Source organism: Dama dama, chromosome 9 (assembly GCF_033118175.1).
Source record: "Dama dama isolate Ldn47 chromosome 9, ASM3311817v1, whole genome shotgun sequence".
NCBI classification, from domain to species: domain Eukaryota; kingdom Metazoa; phylum Chordata; class Mammalia; order Artiodactyla; family Cervidae; genus Dama; species Dama dama.
This window is the reverse complement of record NC_083689.1, coordinates 70,766,765-70,785,796: the sequence shown is the minus strand read 5'-3', so window position 1 is coordinate 70,785,796 and position 19,032 is coordinate 70,766,765. Positions and strand designations below refer to the sequence as shown.

At 39.6% G+C, this 19,032-nt stretch overlaps 1 protein-coding gene across 3 annotated transcripts; it reads left to right on the top strand.

The window, feature by feature from the left end:
* Positions 1-1,178: 1,178 nt before the first annotated feature.
* HAVCR2 (hepatitis A virus cellular receptor 2) lies at positions 1,179-18,610 on the top strand. 3 transcript variants are annotated; one of them, XM_061151831.1, is made up of 7 exons: positions 1,179-1,479; positions 2,443-2,781; positions 3,633-3,716; positions 9,158-9,198; positions 10,593-10,719; positions 14,258-14,294; positions 16,310-18,610. In XM_061151831.1, exons 1-7 carry the CDS (start codon positions 1,425-1,427, stop codon positions 16,365-16,367), a joined length of 741 nt encoding a protein of 246 aa, XP_061007814.1. In that variant the 5' UTR covers positions 1,179-1,424; the 3' UTR covers positions 16,368-18,610. The 3 variants fall into 3 exon arrangements, with proteins under 3 accessions (XP_061007814.1, XP_061007813.1, XP_061007812.1); XM_061151829.1 differs by having other exon boundaries at positions 1,196-1,479; positions 16,278-18,610; XM_061151830.1 differs by lacking the exon at positions 3,633-3,716 and having other exon boundaries at positions 1,184-1,479; positions 16,278-18,610.
* Positions 18,611-19,032: the final 422 nt, after the last annotated feature.

Sequence of the window (19,032 nt, the reverse complement as noted above, 5' to 3'; positions counted from 1 at the left end):
GGGAAACTCGTGTTCTTGCTTGAAATGAACAGTCATACACCTTTGGGCAAATTGGTCTTTTCAGGTCTCAGTTTCCTTGTCTATACCATGAAAAAACTGAACATGATCTCTTGAGTCACCACTAACTTTGTGGCACTATAAAGGTACACACGCAGAATAAGCTGGATAGTTATAATAAATGCATTTAGTAACGTTTAAAGTGAGTGACAAGGAAATTCAGGCACAGAAGACAGAGGAAGACCACAGGGTTTTCAGAAACTATTCCATCTGAGAGCTCACTTCCCTTTTATAAATAGATGTTTGCTTTTAAGATTTCCAGACAAAAATCACTCTCCCAGAGTTGAGAGTGTTTGAGTCTGTGATGTTAACCTCAGTAATGGAGAGTGTGGTTCAACACTTTCTGACGATGCCCAAAGCCCCTGGGATGGAAGGAGAGGGAACATCTAGTGTATATGAGAGGAAATAGAATATTGAGGTGCCCTCAGTTCCCCCAACAGGAGGGGGAAAGAATCATTGCAGGAAGGAATGCATTTTTCCTTGGTGGAAGAGTTTTGAAAGTTCAGGTCAAAGTCAGAATATTAGAGTAGCTATTACCTAACACAATTTCCTCATGTTATAAATTTTATAAATGGGGAGGCCAACCTAGTAAGCTTATATGACATAGCTCAGTTTGTATTAGAGCAAGGCTAAGAATTAGTTTCATGATTGGAGTAGAAAGGGCACCTAAATGTGAGGATAAGGAACAGGCCAGGGATTTCCCTGGCAGTTCAGCGGGTAAGAATGCACACTTCCAATGCAGGGGGCATGGGTTCGATCCCTGGTTGGGGAACTAAGATCCTACAAGTCACATGGCATGGCCAAAAAAAATAAAGAAAGAATCTGGCCATTCATTCATGGTGGTATTTCCCAGCTCCTAGTCCAGTTCCTGACAAATAGTAGATGCTTCATAAACATTGGTCATAGGACTTACCAGCTGACTGACTTGATTGATGAATGTACGAGTGATATATTTCTACCTGTGTTTCCAGTGAACACTGTCCATTTCAGATAGAGGACTATTATTTCACTGGAGATAGTAGAGGGCTCACTCTACTTGCCAAGAGACACTTGACAGAGTAACACTTTTCTTCCTCTGAGTATTGCTTCCTCTTCGTTGATGAGGACAGGGTAAATGTCAGTCTTCACAGGATGTGTGTGGTATAGCATGAGAGAGAACTAGCATTTCCTTTGCTGTCATCGTAGATGACAGTGTTGAGAGAAGTGATTGGTAGTCAAATGCCTACTGTGCTGGGCCAGCAGTCTGGAGAGTGGCCACTGCTCTTGTGACTTGGGAGGAGAGACAGTTTCAGGAAATACTCACTTCAATTGGAGAATTAAAACGGCACCTAAACAGAGCCGTTATTTGACTTTCTTCTTCAGAACCCATGTTTTCACATCTGTTTTTTGACTGTGTCCTGCTCATGCTGCTACTGCTTACAAGTAAGTCTGGATTTTTGCAGTTGGATAGTGCAAGATAAAGATGCAAGGATGGTCATTGTAATAAGCAAAAGTTTGGAAGCAACCTAAATGTCCACCAGCAGAGTAGTGGGTAAAGAAATTGTGATATATCCATGATACAAATAGCAAAACTGATGAAACATAATGATATGAGATGTCTTTAAATCATAATGTTAATTGAAGAAAGCAAGGAACAGAAAAATGGATATATTGGACTTGTTTTTGTGTGTGTCACAGGGGAGTGGAAATACATGAATGCTTCTCTGGGAAAGGGAGCTGGGAAATGGAAAACAGCAGGGTATGGGAGAGTTTTCATATACTTTTTATACTGCTTGAATATGTGTGTATATTAATGTGTAGTTTATATAAATTTTAAACCTAAGAACAGCCATACATTAACTTCTTATTCAGCAAAGGGTTTTTATTCATTATGTGACTGGTGCTTGATTAAAAAAAAAAAAAAAGAGAGAGAGTTTTGTGTTAGGATAACTGCCCTGAGTTTGTGAATAGACGACTAACCTACATGGGTGAGCTCTTTTCCCAGCTGACAGTGACCCACTGCTGATTATCTGTTTCCATCAGCAGTGCCCTTCGATGTTCACAGGACCAGGCCATGATTCTCTTCTGGGGCACTGGTTCTCAAAGTGAGGTTCTAAGATGAACCATATCCTGAGCGTGTCCTGGGAACTTGTTAGAAATACAATTCTTGGGCCCCACCCGAGAACTATTGAATGGGGAACTCTAGCAGTTGAGCCCAGCTATCTCTGTTTGAACAAGGCTTTCTGGTTATTCTGGTGCCCCTTGAGTCTGAGAATCATTGCAATAGTGAACTGTTCTCCAAGCAGGATAGCAGCAGTGGTTTCCTCTTTATTCTGCAAAGCATTGCTTGCAGTTTTCTTGAAATGGACCAACCTCTCTCACTGTTCTCTTTCCCTCTTTATGCAGGTTCTTTGAAAGGGGCTTATGTGTCTCAGGTGGGTCAGAATGCTGATCTGCCCTGCACCTACTCTCCAGCTACTACTGAGAATCTCGTGCCTGTGTGCTGGGGCAGGGGACCCTGCCCTGTGTTTGAATGTTACAGTTTGGTGCTCAGGACTGATGGAAGGAATGTGACCTTTCAGACATCCAGCAGATACCTACTAAAGAGGGATTTGCACAAAGGAGACGTGACCTTAACCATAAAGAATGTGACTTTAGCTGACAGTGGGACCTATTGCTGCCGGATCCAATTCCCAGGGCCAATGAATGATCGAAAATCAAACCTGGAGTTGATCATCAAACCAGGTGAGTAGACTTTTGCATACCTTCTTTCTGAATGAGATTTGCCTGTGGATCATATTAAATACGCTGACTGATCTCACCTTTGGTCTTCCCAATTACAGCCCTCCAGTTGGGTCCCTAAGACCCAAAGTTTAACGGATCCAACCGTGTTTAATTCCCTCCATCTGTTTTGAACCTCATGGCCATAGAATGAAGGAAAGTGCTAGATTAGTGGTCTGAGTACCTGACTGGTCATTGGAATCACCTGGGGAGCCTTTTGACTCCCACAGATGCTTGGGTGCCACCCCTAAACCAGGGAAATCAGCATTTCTGGAGGTGGATGGAGCCTGAGCATGGGAGTTTTACAAAGTCTACCCCCAGTGATTCTCCCCCATGTGCAGCCAGGATTGAGAACCACTGGACTCTGCATGTGTGGGGGAGAGGGGGCACGTAAGGTTTCATGTTTTAATGCTTATAGAACGTGTACTTAGTGGTTGATGCAGCTAAGTTCAAATTTAATACTGCTTCTTTCCAGCTGTGTAATCTTGGTCAAGTTATTTAAACTCTGTGACCTCTTCCTCTCTAAAATATAATACTATCTACCCTAGAGGCCACTGGGAGGATTTTATGAGATGTTTTGTGGAAAGCATTTACTATGGCTGTAAGTTTTATTATTAACAATTAGACTGTGATAATAATGATGTAACACACCTCTGTCAGACATTCTGAGTGTCATATACTCTCAACGAAGGTGTTCAGGTAGGTTTGAAAGTTTAGCATGTGTATCTCTTCTATTGTTGTGTTTACAATTTTTTTCTGTTGCCGCTTTTCTGCTCTCAGAGAAGCCTCATCCTTACGTTGGTTTCTGACTTTAGCCAAGGTCACTCCAGCTTGGACTCCATGGAGGGGCATCACTACAGCCTTTCCAAGGATGCTCACCACAAAGGGACCTGTCTCAGGTAATTACATATGGTGTTTAGGAGGAAACCTTTAGTTGGTTTCTGAGTTCAGAGGATTTAGAATACGGGGAAAATATGAGAAAATAGTTTGAGTGGAGGCACGAATATTTCTGTGCACCCAAGATAGTGACAGAGGTAAGGAAGGGGTGAAGGTAAATTTATGCTGGGAAGAAAGAGCCCCAGGCTGGGATTCTGAATTAGTCATGAACAGCCCTCTACCTGAGCCAAAGCCTTTCACTTCTCTGGATAGCAGCTTCCTCTTCTGTCTGAGGAATGAGTTCAGAGACTTGGATTTCACCACCTATTCACCTGACTCCTGAAAAAGATTTTTGATGAGCTTCGTATTTTGCCAAACAAGGGAAAAAAAGATTTCTACTTTCTGCTATTGACATCCCCCTGTTTAAAAAAAAAAAAAAGAGGATACTCATATAAGTTTAATGAAAAACTCATTATTATGTTTCCTTATTATTTTCTGATTTACTCCTGTACTGATGATGTTTTGTCATGTATTGGCCCCAGTTCATGTTTGGGATAATTTGGATTAGGCTATTCCAAGAGTTACTTCTAACTGGAATAAAGTCCATCATCTTCCTCAGATTCTGATCTCAGAAGGATCAGCTAAATCCTCCAAGTATTTCAACAAGTATTTTCCACAGTGCTCTAGAAAGAAGATAGGGTTGACAGAGCAGACCTCAAGTCACATTGATTCGGGAGGAGTCCTGGTCTCTCTAAACTCTCCAAAGCATAGTCTTTGATTCTGTAAAATGAGGTTGTTGTTGTTTAGTTGCTAAGTCATGTTTGACTCTTTTGCGACGACATGGACTGTAGTCCATCAAGTTCCTTTCCATGAAATTTCCCAAGCAAGAATACTAGAGTGGGTTGCCGTTTCCTTCTCCAGGGGATCTTCCAGACCCAGGAATTGAACTCGTGTATTCTGAATCGGCAGGTGGATTCTTTATGCTGAGCAACCAGGAAAGCCCTAAAATATAATAATAGGTAAATTCCAAATCCTAATCTGTTAAATCTCTCAGATTTAAATAAGGAAGTGTGTCTAAAGTGCTTAGCCCAGAGTCTGATCATGGTACATACTCAGTACATATTAGTTATTGTCGTTTTCAGTAAGATCTAGAGGCAGAATGAGATTGTAGTTAAGTACTTCTTCAGTGATGGGCTTCCCAGGTGACTCAGTGGGTAAAGAAACTGCCTGAAATGCAGGAGACACAAGAGATGAAGGTTCAATCCCTGGGTCAGGAAGATTCCCTGGAGAAGGACATGGCAACCCACTCAGTATTTTTGCCTGGAGAATCCCGTGGACATAGGAGCCTGGCAGGCTAAGGTCCATACGGTTGCACAGAGTTGGTCACGACTGAAACAACACAGCACAGCACAGCACTTCAGTGATAGGCGGAATGGCTTCTAATCTCAGCTCTTTGTGTTCGTTTTATAAACTCAGTTTTGTTGCTCAAACTCTGTGAGGCTCAATTTCCTTACCTCTATAATGAGGTTAATTTCCAGTGCCTAAGTCATAAGACTATTGTAAACATTGATGTGATGACATATGAAAAGCACTAAACATAATGCATAATGCCCTGCCCAGAGAAAGCACTCAAATATTAGTTATTTTAAATATTAATGTCAGTTCTCTAGAGGTTGAATCTTTTTGTTGGTTTTTTAGTCACTGGATACCAACATCTCTCATGCAATTAGTAAGGAAATTAAATATGGTAGAAACAGATGACCACCCAAATAGTGAGCTAATCAAATCATACCAAGTGTTTATCATATGTCATTGTTATATTTTAAAGAATTCCATGACTGTAGACCTTGAAGGGGATGGTGGGAATCCCACTCACCCATCATGGGTTTCAGTGCTCTTTAGAACGTCACACCCAAGTGGACATTTGCTTTGTGACCACACACCTTCCCAGATAGAGAAGTAGCTTTCTCACAAGGCAGTGCACATTTTTTGAGGTGTCTGTACCATAACCAGAAGTGGCCTTCACTTCAGGTTTTACTTGTTTGTTCCTTCCCTTTAGGGCAACAGAATGGGCCCATCTTTTGTGCCTGGAAATATAGGCAGAGTGCCTACAATCTCTGAGCTTTTCAAAGGCCTGAGAAAATACTTAAACACAAAAAGGCAATGGCTCCAAACTTCGGAAATAAAATGAAAAGTTGAAATTAATTAGTATTTAATAGTATGACTATAATATGTAAATTATACAAGTTAATTATCTGCAAGTCAACTTGTGTGTAGTTGTACACACCCTTTCTTTAATGTGGAATGTGGGTACATATAATATACTTGCTATAAAGTGGAGAGGATCCTTTACAAAGTAAGGGTTCCAAGGGTTTTTGAAGTTCCTAAACCAACTTTGAACATTGGACAAATGAAATCTCTCTTCCACCTGAAGAAGGCAGGACTGCATCACAGATGAATCCTTAGCTCTGGAAGTAGACTTGATTTGAATCTCGGGTTCTCCAGTTAATAGCTATGCGATCTTGGACAAAATACCTCTCTGAGACTTCTTCATTTGAAAAATGGGAAAATAATAATATTTTGCACACAGTGACTGCAGCCATGGAATTAAAAGATGCTTGCTTCTTTGAAGAAAAGCGATGACAGCTCTAGACAGTGTTTTAAAAAGCAGAGACATGACTTTGCTGACAAAGGACTGTATAGTCAAAATGGTTTTTCCAGTAGTCATGTATGGATGTGAGAGTTGGACCATGCAGAAGGCTGAGCGCCGAAGAACTGATGCTTTTGAAATGTAGTGTTGGAGAAGACTCTTGAGAGTCCCTTGGACAGCAAGGAAATCAAACCAGTCAATCCTAAAGGAAATCAACCCTGCATATTCATTGGAAAGACTGGTGCTGTAGCTCCAATACTTTGGTCACCTGAAGTGAAGAGCTGACTCACTGGAAAGACCCTGATTTTGGAAAATATTGAGGACAAGAGGAGGGGTTACAGAGGATGAGATGGTTGGATGGCATCACTTACTCAATGGACATGAATCTGAGCAATCTCATGGAGATAGTAAAGGACAGGGAAGCCTGATGTGCTGCAGTTCATGGGGTTGCAGAGTCGGACATGACTTAGTGTTTGAACAAGAACGTTGTGGTGAAGATGAAAAGATACTGCGCTTGTAAAGTACTAAGCACTGTGTCAGGCACCTAAAACATGCTAGATGGTAAATATTAAGCTTGTGTACTTTTAAGATCATCAACCTGCTCCCCCAGTCTTGGGTCCTCTAGGAAACACACTGTAACTTCCTTCATCTGTCCCACCCATCTTGGTTGATAACAATCTATGTGAAAATAAGCTGTGATAACCCAATACTGCTCTAGTTTATTGATCATTTTCACTGTAACATGAAGTTAAAAAAAAAAAAGCTAGAAGCCAGACAGTCTTACCATTTAAGCCAAGAAAAGTAATTGTAATGAAGCAGAAACTAGATTTACACTAGAAAATATTGTATGTGTAGTTTACTTAGTAGTTCCACAAGTGTGGTTCTTAAATTCCTTTTTGTAATAGGAGCAAAGGTAAATGGCAGATAATGTCTTTCCTTTTCTTAAAAAATAAACAAACAAAACTTTAGGCTGAGAATATGCTTTTATAATATTAAAATCAGAGCCTGTATGCCAGGAGTTTTGCATTAAAAGGCTTAGACTTTGAAGCCTCCAGCAAGTGACCGTGACATTTAGGAAGTTTCAGAGCCTCTGACTCAACCAGAAAAATGAGTTTGCATGCTTTATCTTCCCAAGGCTGATGATTTATTGGTTTTTAAAATGCATTGTTTATGAGATAAGGGCCTGTGCCCATCTTGTTCACTGTTCTGTCCTCTGTGCCTGGCATAGAGTGGGGATGTAATATATGTTCATTGAATGGATAGGCAGATAAATAAATAAATACCTAAAAAGGAAAGGAAGTGAGCTGGGATCTGGGCAACATGATGAGCTTAGTAATCACAGTGCCGAGGTGAGCATTGTTGGAGGCAGCATAGTTAAGAGTGTGTACTTAAGGCCATGCAGACCTAAATTGGGAGGCCATTTCTGTTATTCGCTAAGCTGTATGATCTTGGGTAAGTCATTTAGCTTCCCAATTCTCAGCTTCTTCCTCTGGATAATGGGACAGATAGTCCCTACTTTAAGATAGTTGTTTTGAGTGCTAAATGAGATACTTCACTTGAAGAATTTAACACAATGCCTATTCATAGTAAATTATAGTTACAGTTATTATTATTTTCATTTTTTAGGGAACAAAATACCCCCTCTCCAATGAGTAGATGTTAAATGGTTTTGAGAAAATTAACTTTCCTTACCTTTCAGAGTCTAATCATGCCACAGCTTTATCCATTCTTTTGTTGATGGACATCTATACAATGGAATATTACTTAGTTATAAAAACGAAATAATGCCATTTGCAGCAACATGGGTGGACTTTGAGATTATCATACTAAGTGAAGTAAGCCAGACAGAGAAAGGCAGATGTCATATCATATTGCTTATATATGGAATCTAAAAAAGATTCTACATATGAACTTACTTACAAAACAGAAATAGACTCATAGACATAGGAAACAAACTGATGGCTACCAAAAGGGAAAAGGGTGAAGGAGGGATAAATTAGCAGTTCGGGATTAACTTATAAAAGGCATCCCAGTTGGCCCTAGTGGTAAAGAATCCACCTGCTAATGCATGAGATGCAAGAGATGGGGTTCAATCCCTGGATCAGGAAGATCCCCTGGAGTAAGAAATGACAACCCACTCTGGTATTCTTGCCTGGAAAAGTTCCATAAACAGAGAAGCCTGGCAGGCTACAGTCCATGAGCTCTCGAAGAGTTGAACATGACTGAGTGAATGAGCACACAGATATATGAAATAGATAACCACCAAAGATCTGCTGTATAGCACAGGGAACTATACTCAGTAAGTTGTAATAACCTGTAAGGGAAAAGAATCTGAAAAAGAATATGTATATTCTGAATCACTTTACTGTATACCTGAAACTAACACAACATTGTAAATCAACAATACATCAAATAAAAAATGAACAAAATAAATATTAAAGAGCAGTCATTTGATCTAAAAAAGAAGTCTAATTATAATGCCTGCTTGTGTATTGTCAATGTTGTTAGAATTTTGCAGACCCTTTTAGGTCCTATGGACACAACAAACCACATATTCAAAATACATCTTCCCAGAAGTCTCCATTTCATAGAACATAGGTAGTTTGGTTTCTTATCTGGGTGAAAAAATGTGGTCATCCTAGAGTTGATTTGTAAGTGTTCAATAAATTCTGTTGGTTTCTCAGTTAATTATTGTGAAGAGTATGAAGTAGAATTAATTTAAAGTAGAATTATAGGCAGCTTAAAAAAAACCCAACAAACTGCATATAAAAGAGTGTTTCTAACTGTTTTGGCTATTTTTCTTCTTTGTGGTAGAGACGCAGACACTGGAGACCCTCCGTAATAAAAATCAGACAGTAAGTAACTGTGTGTGTGAGCTGAGCTCATGCTCAACTCAAAGAAAAAAAAAGTATGACTTTAGACTTCCTTCCTGTCCACTCTTTTCTTGGGGAAAAATACCTAATCTCCCTTGGCTTTGGGTTCCTTGACTATAACATGTTGCTGATGACAATTGTAACTGCAGAGGCCTGTTGTAAGGATGGAATGATATGATGCATATAAAAGTGCCTGGCACATAGTAGGTGCTGGAAAACCAAAAGGAAGAAGCACTAGCATTTTGTTCTTATCCTGAAATTTCACAACTGTATACTACTGTGGAGGGTTCAGACACCCTGCACCTCCTGAGAGTAGTGTTTTTCCTTGTTAACATTTCTACCCTAATGAGAAAGATTGTTTGTTTAAATTTATTTATTTATGACAAGGCACCAGTCAGGAATATTCTAAGGTAAGAACTTACATATCTAACTAAAAGCAGTATTTCAGTCAACCACCATTTTAATGTCTCCCACCTTCTCAGAGTGAAAGGGAAAACCACTAGAAAACAATCTGATAGCAATGACTGGGAAATTGTTTGAGGATATACCCAGGAGTCTGCATTCATTTGTCTCAGTCTGACTCACTGTCAAGTATTTTGTGTTTGTCCTGCAGTCTTTGCGATCCAGGACTGCCTTTTAAATACCTCTTTGTGCCTCTCTGCTTAGGGCACGTTTGCACAGTGCACTTGCAGTATATGTGTGTTGAATAAATGGAGGACTTAATTGCTTGATGTTGTTTTAAAAGTGTTTGCTGTTACTCTTTTTAAAGGGGGAACATGAACTGAGCTTTTAGAAGCAGGATGTAGAGCAATAGCAATAAAAGCTACCATTGACTGAACAGTTATCCTGTACCAGGCTCTGTGCCAAGCGTTTTCTGTTTCTTGTCACTTAATTTTCCCGATAACTTTACAAGATGACTCTGCTCTTTGGTGACGGAACTGGGATTTGAACCCAAGACTGTCAGGCTGCAAATTCCTAGCTTTTAAATCACTATCTTTCTGTGGAAATTGGGGTTTCATGGCACAACATCAAATTTAGACCTCTCTGAAACTCCCTGGAAACACAAGGGAATCTTACATAGTGTTCCACTTTAATGTTCATTTTTGTTGGGGAAATTGGGAGTCTATTTACTAAGGCTACTTCTCCACCCACAGCACAGACAAGCATGTCTTATTCTCTTGCTAACTCTAAAACTTCAGCTAATCTCTTTGGGTGGTTTGAAGCTTGTCTAAAAGGGGACAGATCATGAGTCATTTCAAGGTCCCTGCATTCTTGGGATACTGTGAAAGGGCTGGTCTGATGCATAAATCATGAGATTACCTGGGCAGACAATGGGTTTCTGGCCATTTGCTGTAATTCTCTTTGCGTTTCCATAGGAAATATCCACACTGGCTACTGAGTTACAAGATATGGGTGCCACCACCACCACAGGCCTCTACATAGGAGCAGGAGTCTCTGCTGGGCTGGCTCTGATTCTTATCTCTGGTGGTTTCATTCTCAAATGTAAGTCACTTGATGGTGCTTCTCTCTCCCTCTGATAAGGAACTGTTAATATAGGAACCAACCCAAACCTAGATATTATAATTATTAGGTTATATTGATTAGAATGAATACTCTTTAGTCCTTTCAAACCACAGGATTAATAATAGCCCATTTTTAATCAGTGCTTACCATGTCACAAGCATGTTTTTATTTATCATCCTCACCATCTTATAAGGTAGGTAGTACTGTTATCCCCATTTTTTACAGCAGAGGAGAGTAACACTTAGAGACGGTAAACTTTCAAGGTTTTCTCAAGGTTTCAGAATCAGTAAATGGCAGAGCTGGAATTCAGATTCAGGCAGGTTGATTCTAGTACCTGTTTTCTTATTTTGTAAAGAACATAAATCCTTTAAATTCATGAATCAGCAATCACTTCCTTCTATGTACTTTCTATCTTATTTATCTCTTAGGTGTGGTTCTTTAAAGAGGGGCAGCAGGTTCCTTTAACACTGGGTCATGGTCAAGGTTGCAGCATTTGTTATTTTCCTCCATTGTGGCACTCAGCAAACGTTTTACTTCTCAGTTACTTATGTTTATTTTTAAAAAATAAGTATAATTTATATGCGATAAACTGTATATTTAAAATGTGTCAAACTTAATGAACTTTTGTAGATGATTTCACTCAGGAAACCATCACCACAATCAATGACCAAACACTTCCATCACTCCGAAAGCCTCACGTACTTTAATAATTGTGATATATTCTCTTCTCTTTGGGGCAGAGGCCAAGGCCTTGTACCTCTATTATTTTAGTAGCCTTTCTTACTCATCTGTAAACATCAACTGTGTGTAGGATTACAAATGATTCCAAAACTTCCCAGGACTGAAGAGGGGGTCCTAATATGTGGGTTTTCAGTGCTAAAACTGGGACAGTCCAGGGAAAACTGGGATGAGCTCCTCATCCTGTGTGGCTTAAAGCTTCCAAATGCTTTATGTGCATTAAATCCTCATAATTACCCTGTTGAAAAAGGTACTAATATTCTCATTTACCAGTTGGAGAGCCATTGTGTTGAAAGGTTAAGTAACGTTTAGTCCAACGTGAAACTGTTAATTGATAAAGGATTTGAAACCAGGGCTATCCAGCTTACCTTTTTGTTATTCTGCTGTTAATGGTAAATGAATTGTTCAGAGGAAGAAGCTACTCACTCCCACTTACCTAAGTGTATGGAGAGGTAGCAGTGGAGTTTGGGAATTGACCACATGAATATGGAGTCTACAGGTTGATAAGGAGCATTGATAACACCCACTTTTCTCAGTTCTGCCAAGGGCTGTTTATTGGGAACCGTTATGGTTTGTGTAAAAGGGTTTGGAAAGAGGTTGATGAGGAGTAGGAGAAGTCATGTTTTGTACACACATGTGATTACTGCCAAAACTCAAAACATGACTACTTAGAAGAATAGATGGGAAAGTTGTGTACAATTTGCAGTCTTTTCCCTAGAAGCTGCTAGAGATAGTCACACAACCAGAGTGACATATTTTTAATCATGACATCAAAGCCATAAATTGGCACTAAGAAATGTGCAGCAATCTTGTATCTTCTTAGTGCAGTGTCTGAGATGAGCATCACATATTTCACTGCTGCTCAAACCTCCCTGCCTTCTCACTGTGCTGATGAAGTATTAAAAGCCTGTTTCAACTACTTTGCCATAGCTATGACTTCCTTCTCCCTTTGATCACTTTCTCCAGAATCATCTCTCTCTCCATTCCTATTTATGCTTTTTATTATTAGTGTAAAAATAAGATCTAGTTCACACATTCCTCTCCAGCTACTCCCATTTCTCTCCTCTCCTTTACAGGCATATTTCTCAGATGAGTTATTCCTACATTTCATTCCTCTGTACTCTTCAAACATGCCCACCCCCCATTTAGCTTCTACACCTGAATTGCCATGAAAGTAGTTTTAGTTCAAGCTCAGTGATCTCCATTTTGATAAACCCAGTAGATACCTCTGTCTTCAATGCAGTACATCCAACTTTCAGTAATATTCAACTCAGTTGACCCTCACTCATTCCAAAGAAGTCTTCCTTCTCTTGACTTCTGAAAGACCACTTTCATTTTGGCCACTCCTTTTCAGTCATTTTTATTATTTTCTCTTATTCAGCATGATCTTTAGGTGTTGAGACTCCCCAGAGCTGGTGTTTTTCCTCTCTCCATACCCTCTGGTTGATGATATCCTATATTTCCATAGACTTAAATGTCATCCTTAGTTTCTGTCTTCAGCACTCAAGGGTGTTGGTACTGATTGCCCAGCTGTTCAGGTGTCATCTCCACTTATTTGTCTCTCACCTTAACGTGTCCAAAAAGGGGCTCTAGAGTCTATATTCCATCTTTTTAAAACCCTACCCCCCCTCACTGGGTCTTCATCATAGTGTTTCACTACCATCCAACTGGTTGCCTCAGCTAGAAGCCATCCTTGAATTCTCTTCTTCACTCCTAACACACTGTCCCAAATACACACAATCCAAATTCACTTCTTGCACTTTTCCCAAAACATATCTAAAATCCATTCATGATTCTGTGCCTCTCTGTCACTGCCTTACTCTGAGGCAGTTCATGACTATGACTGACTGATCTTTTTATCACACCTCCTTTTAGTTCATTCTCCACATAGCAACCAAAGTGATTTTCTTGAAACCCAGTTATATCACATTTCTGGCCTTCAGTTATTTCTTATGTCTTAGGATAAAACCCAAGCTCCTGATTATGACTTCTAGGGTCCTGTAGTATCTCTCCCAGCCTCCATTTCCGACCTCATCTTGTGCCACTCTTTTATTCCAGTCATGCTTTCAGTTTCAGCCACTTATCACCATCTTTACCAGGGCTTTACTCAATCCAGAATGCTCACCCTTCATTTGGCTGACTCATTCTCTTCTTTCAGAACTGAGCTTAAAGGTCATCTTAGTGGTATGTATCTGTTCATTCCATACTCCTAATTTATCTCTCCTCCCCTTTTCCCTTCGGCAACCATAAGTTTGTCTTCTGTGTCTGTGAGTCTTTTCTGTTTTGTAAATAAACCTATTTGTAAGTTTTTAGTTTTCACATATAAATGATACAATATCTGCCTTTGTCTGTCTTATTTCACTCAGTATGATAATCTCTAGGTTAATCCATTTTGCTGCAGCACTTTTCTTTCTGTCACATCACAGTTTGAAATTATGTTTTCTATTTACTTTTTTTTCTTAAATGCCTCCCCACTGGAAGACAAGCTTAATGATGTCAGGGCTCATAATTCATTTTTTGTGTCCCTCGTGCTTAGCATACTACCAGGTATGTAGGAGGCACTCCCTACATTTGTTAAATATGAAAACACATCTTTATTACTTTCTACCACAGTTTATGTAATAAACCAAGACACATATCAGTTGTTTCATGTAAGTCAATCTTAACTGGTAGACCAGATTTCCCTAAACAATCTGCCTCCAGTTAGCCCGTTTTGTTTTTTATTTCATTTATTTTATTAGAGCATTTTAAATTGACTTTTCTTTGTCTTTCTGCTTAGGGTATTCTGATAGAAAAGAGAAGATACAAAATTCCAGGTAAGAATAATGTGTAGGGGAGGAGAAGGTGGGAATCTTGGATGACCCTTCAGCTGATTGAGCACCTACAACACCCAGGTTCTAGGTGGCCATTGTTTCCAGAAGTGAACAAGAAGCTCAGAATCTACTCTCAGAGCTTTTTATAACCCAGCCTGGTTCTTCTTAACTCTGATTGCCTATTAGAATCACCTAGGGCACTTAAACATATTTGTCTACCCCAGAGCAAATGAATCAGAATCTTTGGGGATGAGGTCTCATCATAGTAAAAAAGTGAAAGTTAGTTGTGTTGTGTCCGACTGTTTCTGATCCCATGAACTGTAGCCCACCAGGCTCCTCTGTCCATGGAATTCTCCAGGAATGAATACTGGAGTGGGTGGCCATTCCCTTCTCCAGGGGATCTTCCCCACTCAGGGATCAAACTTGGGTCTCTTGCATTGCAGGCGGGTTCTTTACTATCTGAGCCACCAGGGAACCCTTATTGTTTTAAACACTTTCTAGGTAATTGTAATGTACAAACAAAGTTGGAAACTGCTTGTCTATAATATTGCAGAATTAGTCTCCATTCGTAACTACACTACACTACACACACACAAAGCTTATATAGCTTTTACTGGGTTTCTGTGACATTTGGTACATGGGCAGAATGGAATATTATTAAGAAAAAAAAGATTCTGTCCACTGAACACTATCTGAACCACTAGTAATTTTAGACTATGTCTAGGTGGTGCTAGTGGTGAAGAACCTGCCTGCCAGTGCAGGAAACATAAGAGATGCAGGTTCGCTCCGTGGGTCGGGATGATCCCCTGGAAGAGGGCATGGCAACCCACTCTTGCCTGGAGAATCCCATGGACAGAGGAGCCTGGAAGGCTACAGTCCCTAGGATCATAAAGAGTTGGACACGACTGAAGTGACTTAGCATTCACAAACTAAATGGTGTAGTTATGAAGACAAAATAGTCTGCAGTAAAAAAGTCAAATAAGACCAAATAGAACATTTAATCATCAGTGGCTTTATATGAGCTCTAACCAGTATTTATTAGAGCTGAAACCTGAAATGGTGTAATATCATAGGTAATATTTACATGTACTACTAGTTCATTCTTTATGAAATTATTGGGTTAGTGTTGTATTTCTACATAAAATGTAAACTCCATAGAAAATTAGGAACTTATCAGCTACATTAACAACTGTATCCCCTAGTGCACACCTGATTCTTAGTACACACTTCATAAATATTTGAGGATTGAATGGATAAATGTTCCTTACAGCAGCCCTGTGAGAGAAGAGTACTTATTCCCATTGTATAGATGAGGACCCTAACACCTAAGTTTACTGATATTCAGCCTCCAGGAGCTTTTTGTGTTTTGTTCACTGTTGTATCTCTTGATGCATGGGCTCAGTGTGTAACAGACTAAATAGTTCTTGAATGAATAGATGGAAAAGGCAAATCTGACTTAGCCTAGATCATATGGATGGTAAGCAACAGAGGTAGAATTCAAACTCAAGTCTCACTGGATCCATAACACTTTCCTTTTACTTTTTGGAATTGTTTAAACCCACATAATAATTGAAATAACAAAGCAATTTGAGCATGTTATTTGATATTTTGTCACATTTACTTTGTTTCTCTCTTTACGTATACAATTATGTTTTTTTCTGAACCAGATGTTTCAGACATCTTGACACTTCACATAAACACTTTAGTCTGTAAATAAATATAAGTATATTCTCTCAGAATAAGTATATTCTCTAAGGTAACACAATTCCACTTTCATACCTAAGAAATTTCAGACTAATTTGAATTTGTACAGAATATTCCCTAGACTATGTCATTGCTATTTTATGTTTTCCCTTCCTAGTCAGGACCTGATCAAGGATCATATACTACCTTGGTTGCTAACTCTTCAGCAAAACCCATTCTCTCAATTCTATTACATGTTGTCCAGAAAATGCTTAACTCAACTACAATACTTTATTTCCACAGCCTCATCACTTTGGCCAACCTTTCTCCTTCAGGGTTGGCAAATACAGCAGCAGAGGTGATTCACCCAGAGGAAAACATCTATATCATTGAGGAAAACGTATATGAAGTGGAGGATCCATACGAGTATTACTGCTCCGTCAAGAGTGGGCAGCAATCCTAACAGCCTCTGGGCTGCTGTCACCTTTCAACGCCACCAGACTCAGCCACTTCATTTTGGGGCTTGGTGTTGTCTTCTTTGAAAACATGAGATGGCTCAGCTGACTGATTTTAGAAATTCTGTCCTTGGCCACCGAGCAGTGTTTTTCCATATTTTAAAGATAACTAGCTCACTCGAGGATTGAGCTGGGACCTGTGTGGTAATACACAGGCACTACATTGCCTCTGTGTTCCATCCCCCCAACTCAGAGACTGCTAACTGGGACATTAGCGCTCAAGTGGGCTTTTACCGAGAGTAAGAATTATTAATATGGGCTCTCTGGAATTCTAGATATTCGATTACATTGTGTGTCCATGAAACACCTGAAAATACAGGGGAAATTACGTGCTGAGATGTATGTGTGTCTTTTTCCATACAGGAAGTCTAAAGGGGTCACTGATTCTCAAAGAACTCTGTGATCCACAGAACGGGTTAGGAAACTACTGGAGCAGGACTAGATCGTCTTGATTCCCTAAAAGCCTCATGTTTTATACTTCTTGAATGTTGACTCTGCAACAGTAAGTGCCAAAGCACAGTTCTCCTTGGTTTCAGTTAAGAAGATGGCCCAGCAAGGCCTGTGGTGTGGCAGATGCTCCTGGAGAAAAGGGAAGTACGATCAGTGTGTGTTGACCAGTTTTGCTTGGGGTGTACTCAAAGGGAAAGATCTCTGACCGACTTCTCCATTCATGGAGAGAAATGGAGCAGTGTTTTTCATAAAAGAAGAAGCAATGACTGGGACAGAAATTCTGTTTCCTGGTGGAAAGTAGGTAAAGGTCTCTAGCCGTCTTTATTTGTCAGTTGGATCCCTTTGTGCTTCGACAATGGTCCTTAAGCTTCAGTGCCAGGATGTTGGATAGTAGGTCCATCTTGCCTGTTTTTTTCCTTCCCAGTTATGGCACAACTCTGACACATAATAGAGATCTACCTAATATCTTTGGAGTGAAAAAATTAAATAAGCAGAAAGGTAAATTTCTGGAAAACTTTTCCATTGGAGAATTCAGATAGAGCTCTGTACGTTCACTTGTTGGGGAACTCAAAAATACTCTTAAGCGCCTGTTTCTGGTCTTGTCCAGCTCTTAGTTTCTCAGCATCTTCTTCCAGCTCAGGCCCTGGAAGTCTGTTCCTCTCCTGTCTTTCTCCTTTCTGGTAGATGAATCAACAGTAGAGACCTGCCTGAAAATGGCAGTCTCTGGGTGATGACTAAACTGCTACTGTGTTGCATGCAAGAGATGTTGCTCACCAGGGATGCAGGCAGCCTGTTTGTTACAGTGTTCAAGCTGCGTCTATACAGGATTGGGAAGCATTGGTTTTCTACTGGAGATTTGAAAGGGAGAACATTTTGCAGAGTTTCAGTCAGTGGCTTTTAAACAAGCTGAAAAATTAATCTTAAGTGTTTTTAATTTATGAAATTCTAGATGGAAGAGGTTTCAGAACACATTTAAACCAGGTCAATGATTGTCCCACAAAAGGTTTGTTTTTTTTTTTCAAAAGTAATTCTTATCCTAAAAAAGTCTTTAAACAAGGATGTAATATATAAGAACAACTATTGCAACAGTGTTTGGGAGAGACTTTTTCCATGAATTGGGGAATAGCTGATTATTGTGCTATTGTCAACACACTGGAACAGTTAAAAAAAAATTAGGTGGCTTCATCATTGAGTTGTTTTGCTAGTTCAACAGACACTAAGTGCTTACCTTGTGCCAGGTTCTCTGGTGCTGGGATCACAGAGACCAAATAGACATATCCCTGACCCCATGGAACTTCTGACTGATCTGATAGGAAGGAGGATTTCATTCATTCATGCAGTGAACATGTTTTGGCACCTACTTTGTGCCAGACAGTGTTTTAGTTCCTATAAATATAGCAGTGAAGGAAATAGACAAAATCCCTAGTTTCACAGAGCTTGTGTTACTTGTCAAAGGAGAAATATATGTTGCTAATAAAAAGAAAAAGGTTCTAGAATAGTTAATTCTATTTTTTTCTTTTACTGTAAAATATTCCAGAAGTAATTCCAAAGTTAATATGGTTATTCCACAGGGGCAAATAGTCAAGAGTTTCACTTTTTCCTTTTATGTGCTTCTATAACTGTTTGAATAATTTTCTCCATTTTTTTGTAATAAAAAATTTGATTTAAGTATGATCGCAGTGTTTTCCTGCCCACCTCCTCCTCATAGAAAGAAATGAAGACTTTGGATAAGTTCAGGGTCACAGCAGTAGTGTGTAGCATCACTCTAGATGTGTCAAGAGTGGTTCCAGCAGGGAATGGGTCCCCGGTTTTCAGGGTAGGATCAACTGTGTATCAGTAATTTGTAATTAGAAAGATGGCAGAAAGTTAACAAGCTATCATGGAACCCCCAAAGGGTCTGGGTGATGACAAGTAGTAACTTAATTAAAAACAAAATAAAAAGATTGAATGTGTGGTTTTTCTCGTAGAAGTTCCTTTGAAATTTTTCTCCCAGATCTCTGCCATAGACACCCACAGGGCCTGAAGAGGTTCCCTGATCTTTTCAGACTGAAAATTTAAGATATTGCCATGCTTTATCTGCCTATCACTTTTAG

Excerpts from the sequence above, each read along its gene's own strand:
- HAVCR2 (XM_061151829.1), top strand. The coding sequence starts at position 1,425 with ATGTTTTCACATCTGTTTTTTGACTGTGTCCTGCTCATGCTGCTACTG. Across the intron at positions 3,717-9,157 it reads CACAAAGGGACCTGTCTCAG|AGACGCAGACACTGGAGACC; the intron begins GTAATTACATAT and ends TCTTTGTGGTAG. Across the intron at positions 10,720-14,257 it reads TGGTGGTTTCATTCTCAAAT|GGTATTCTGATAGAAAAGAG; the intron begins GTAAGTCACTTG and ends CTTTCTGCTTAG.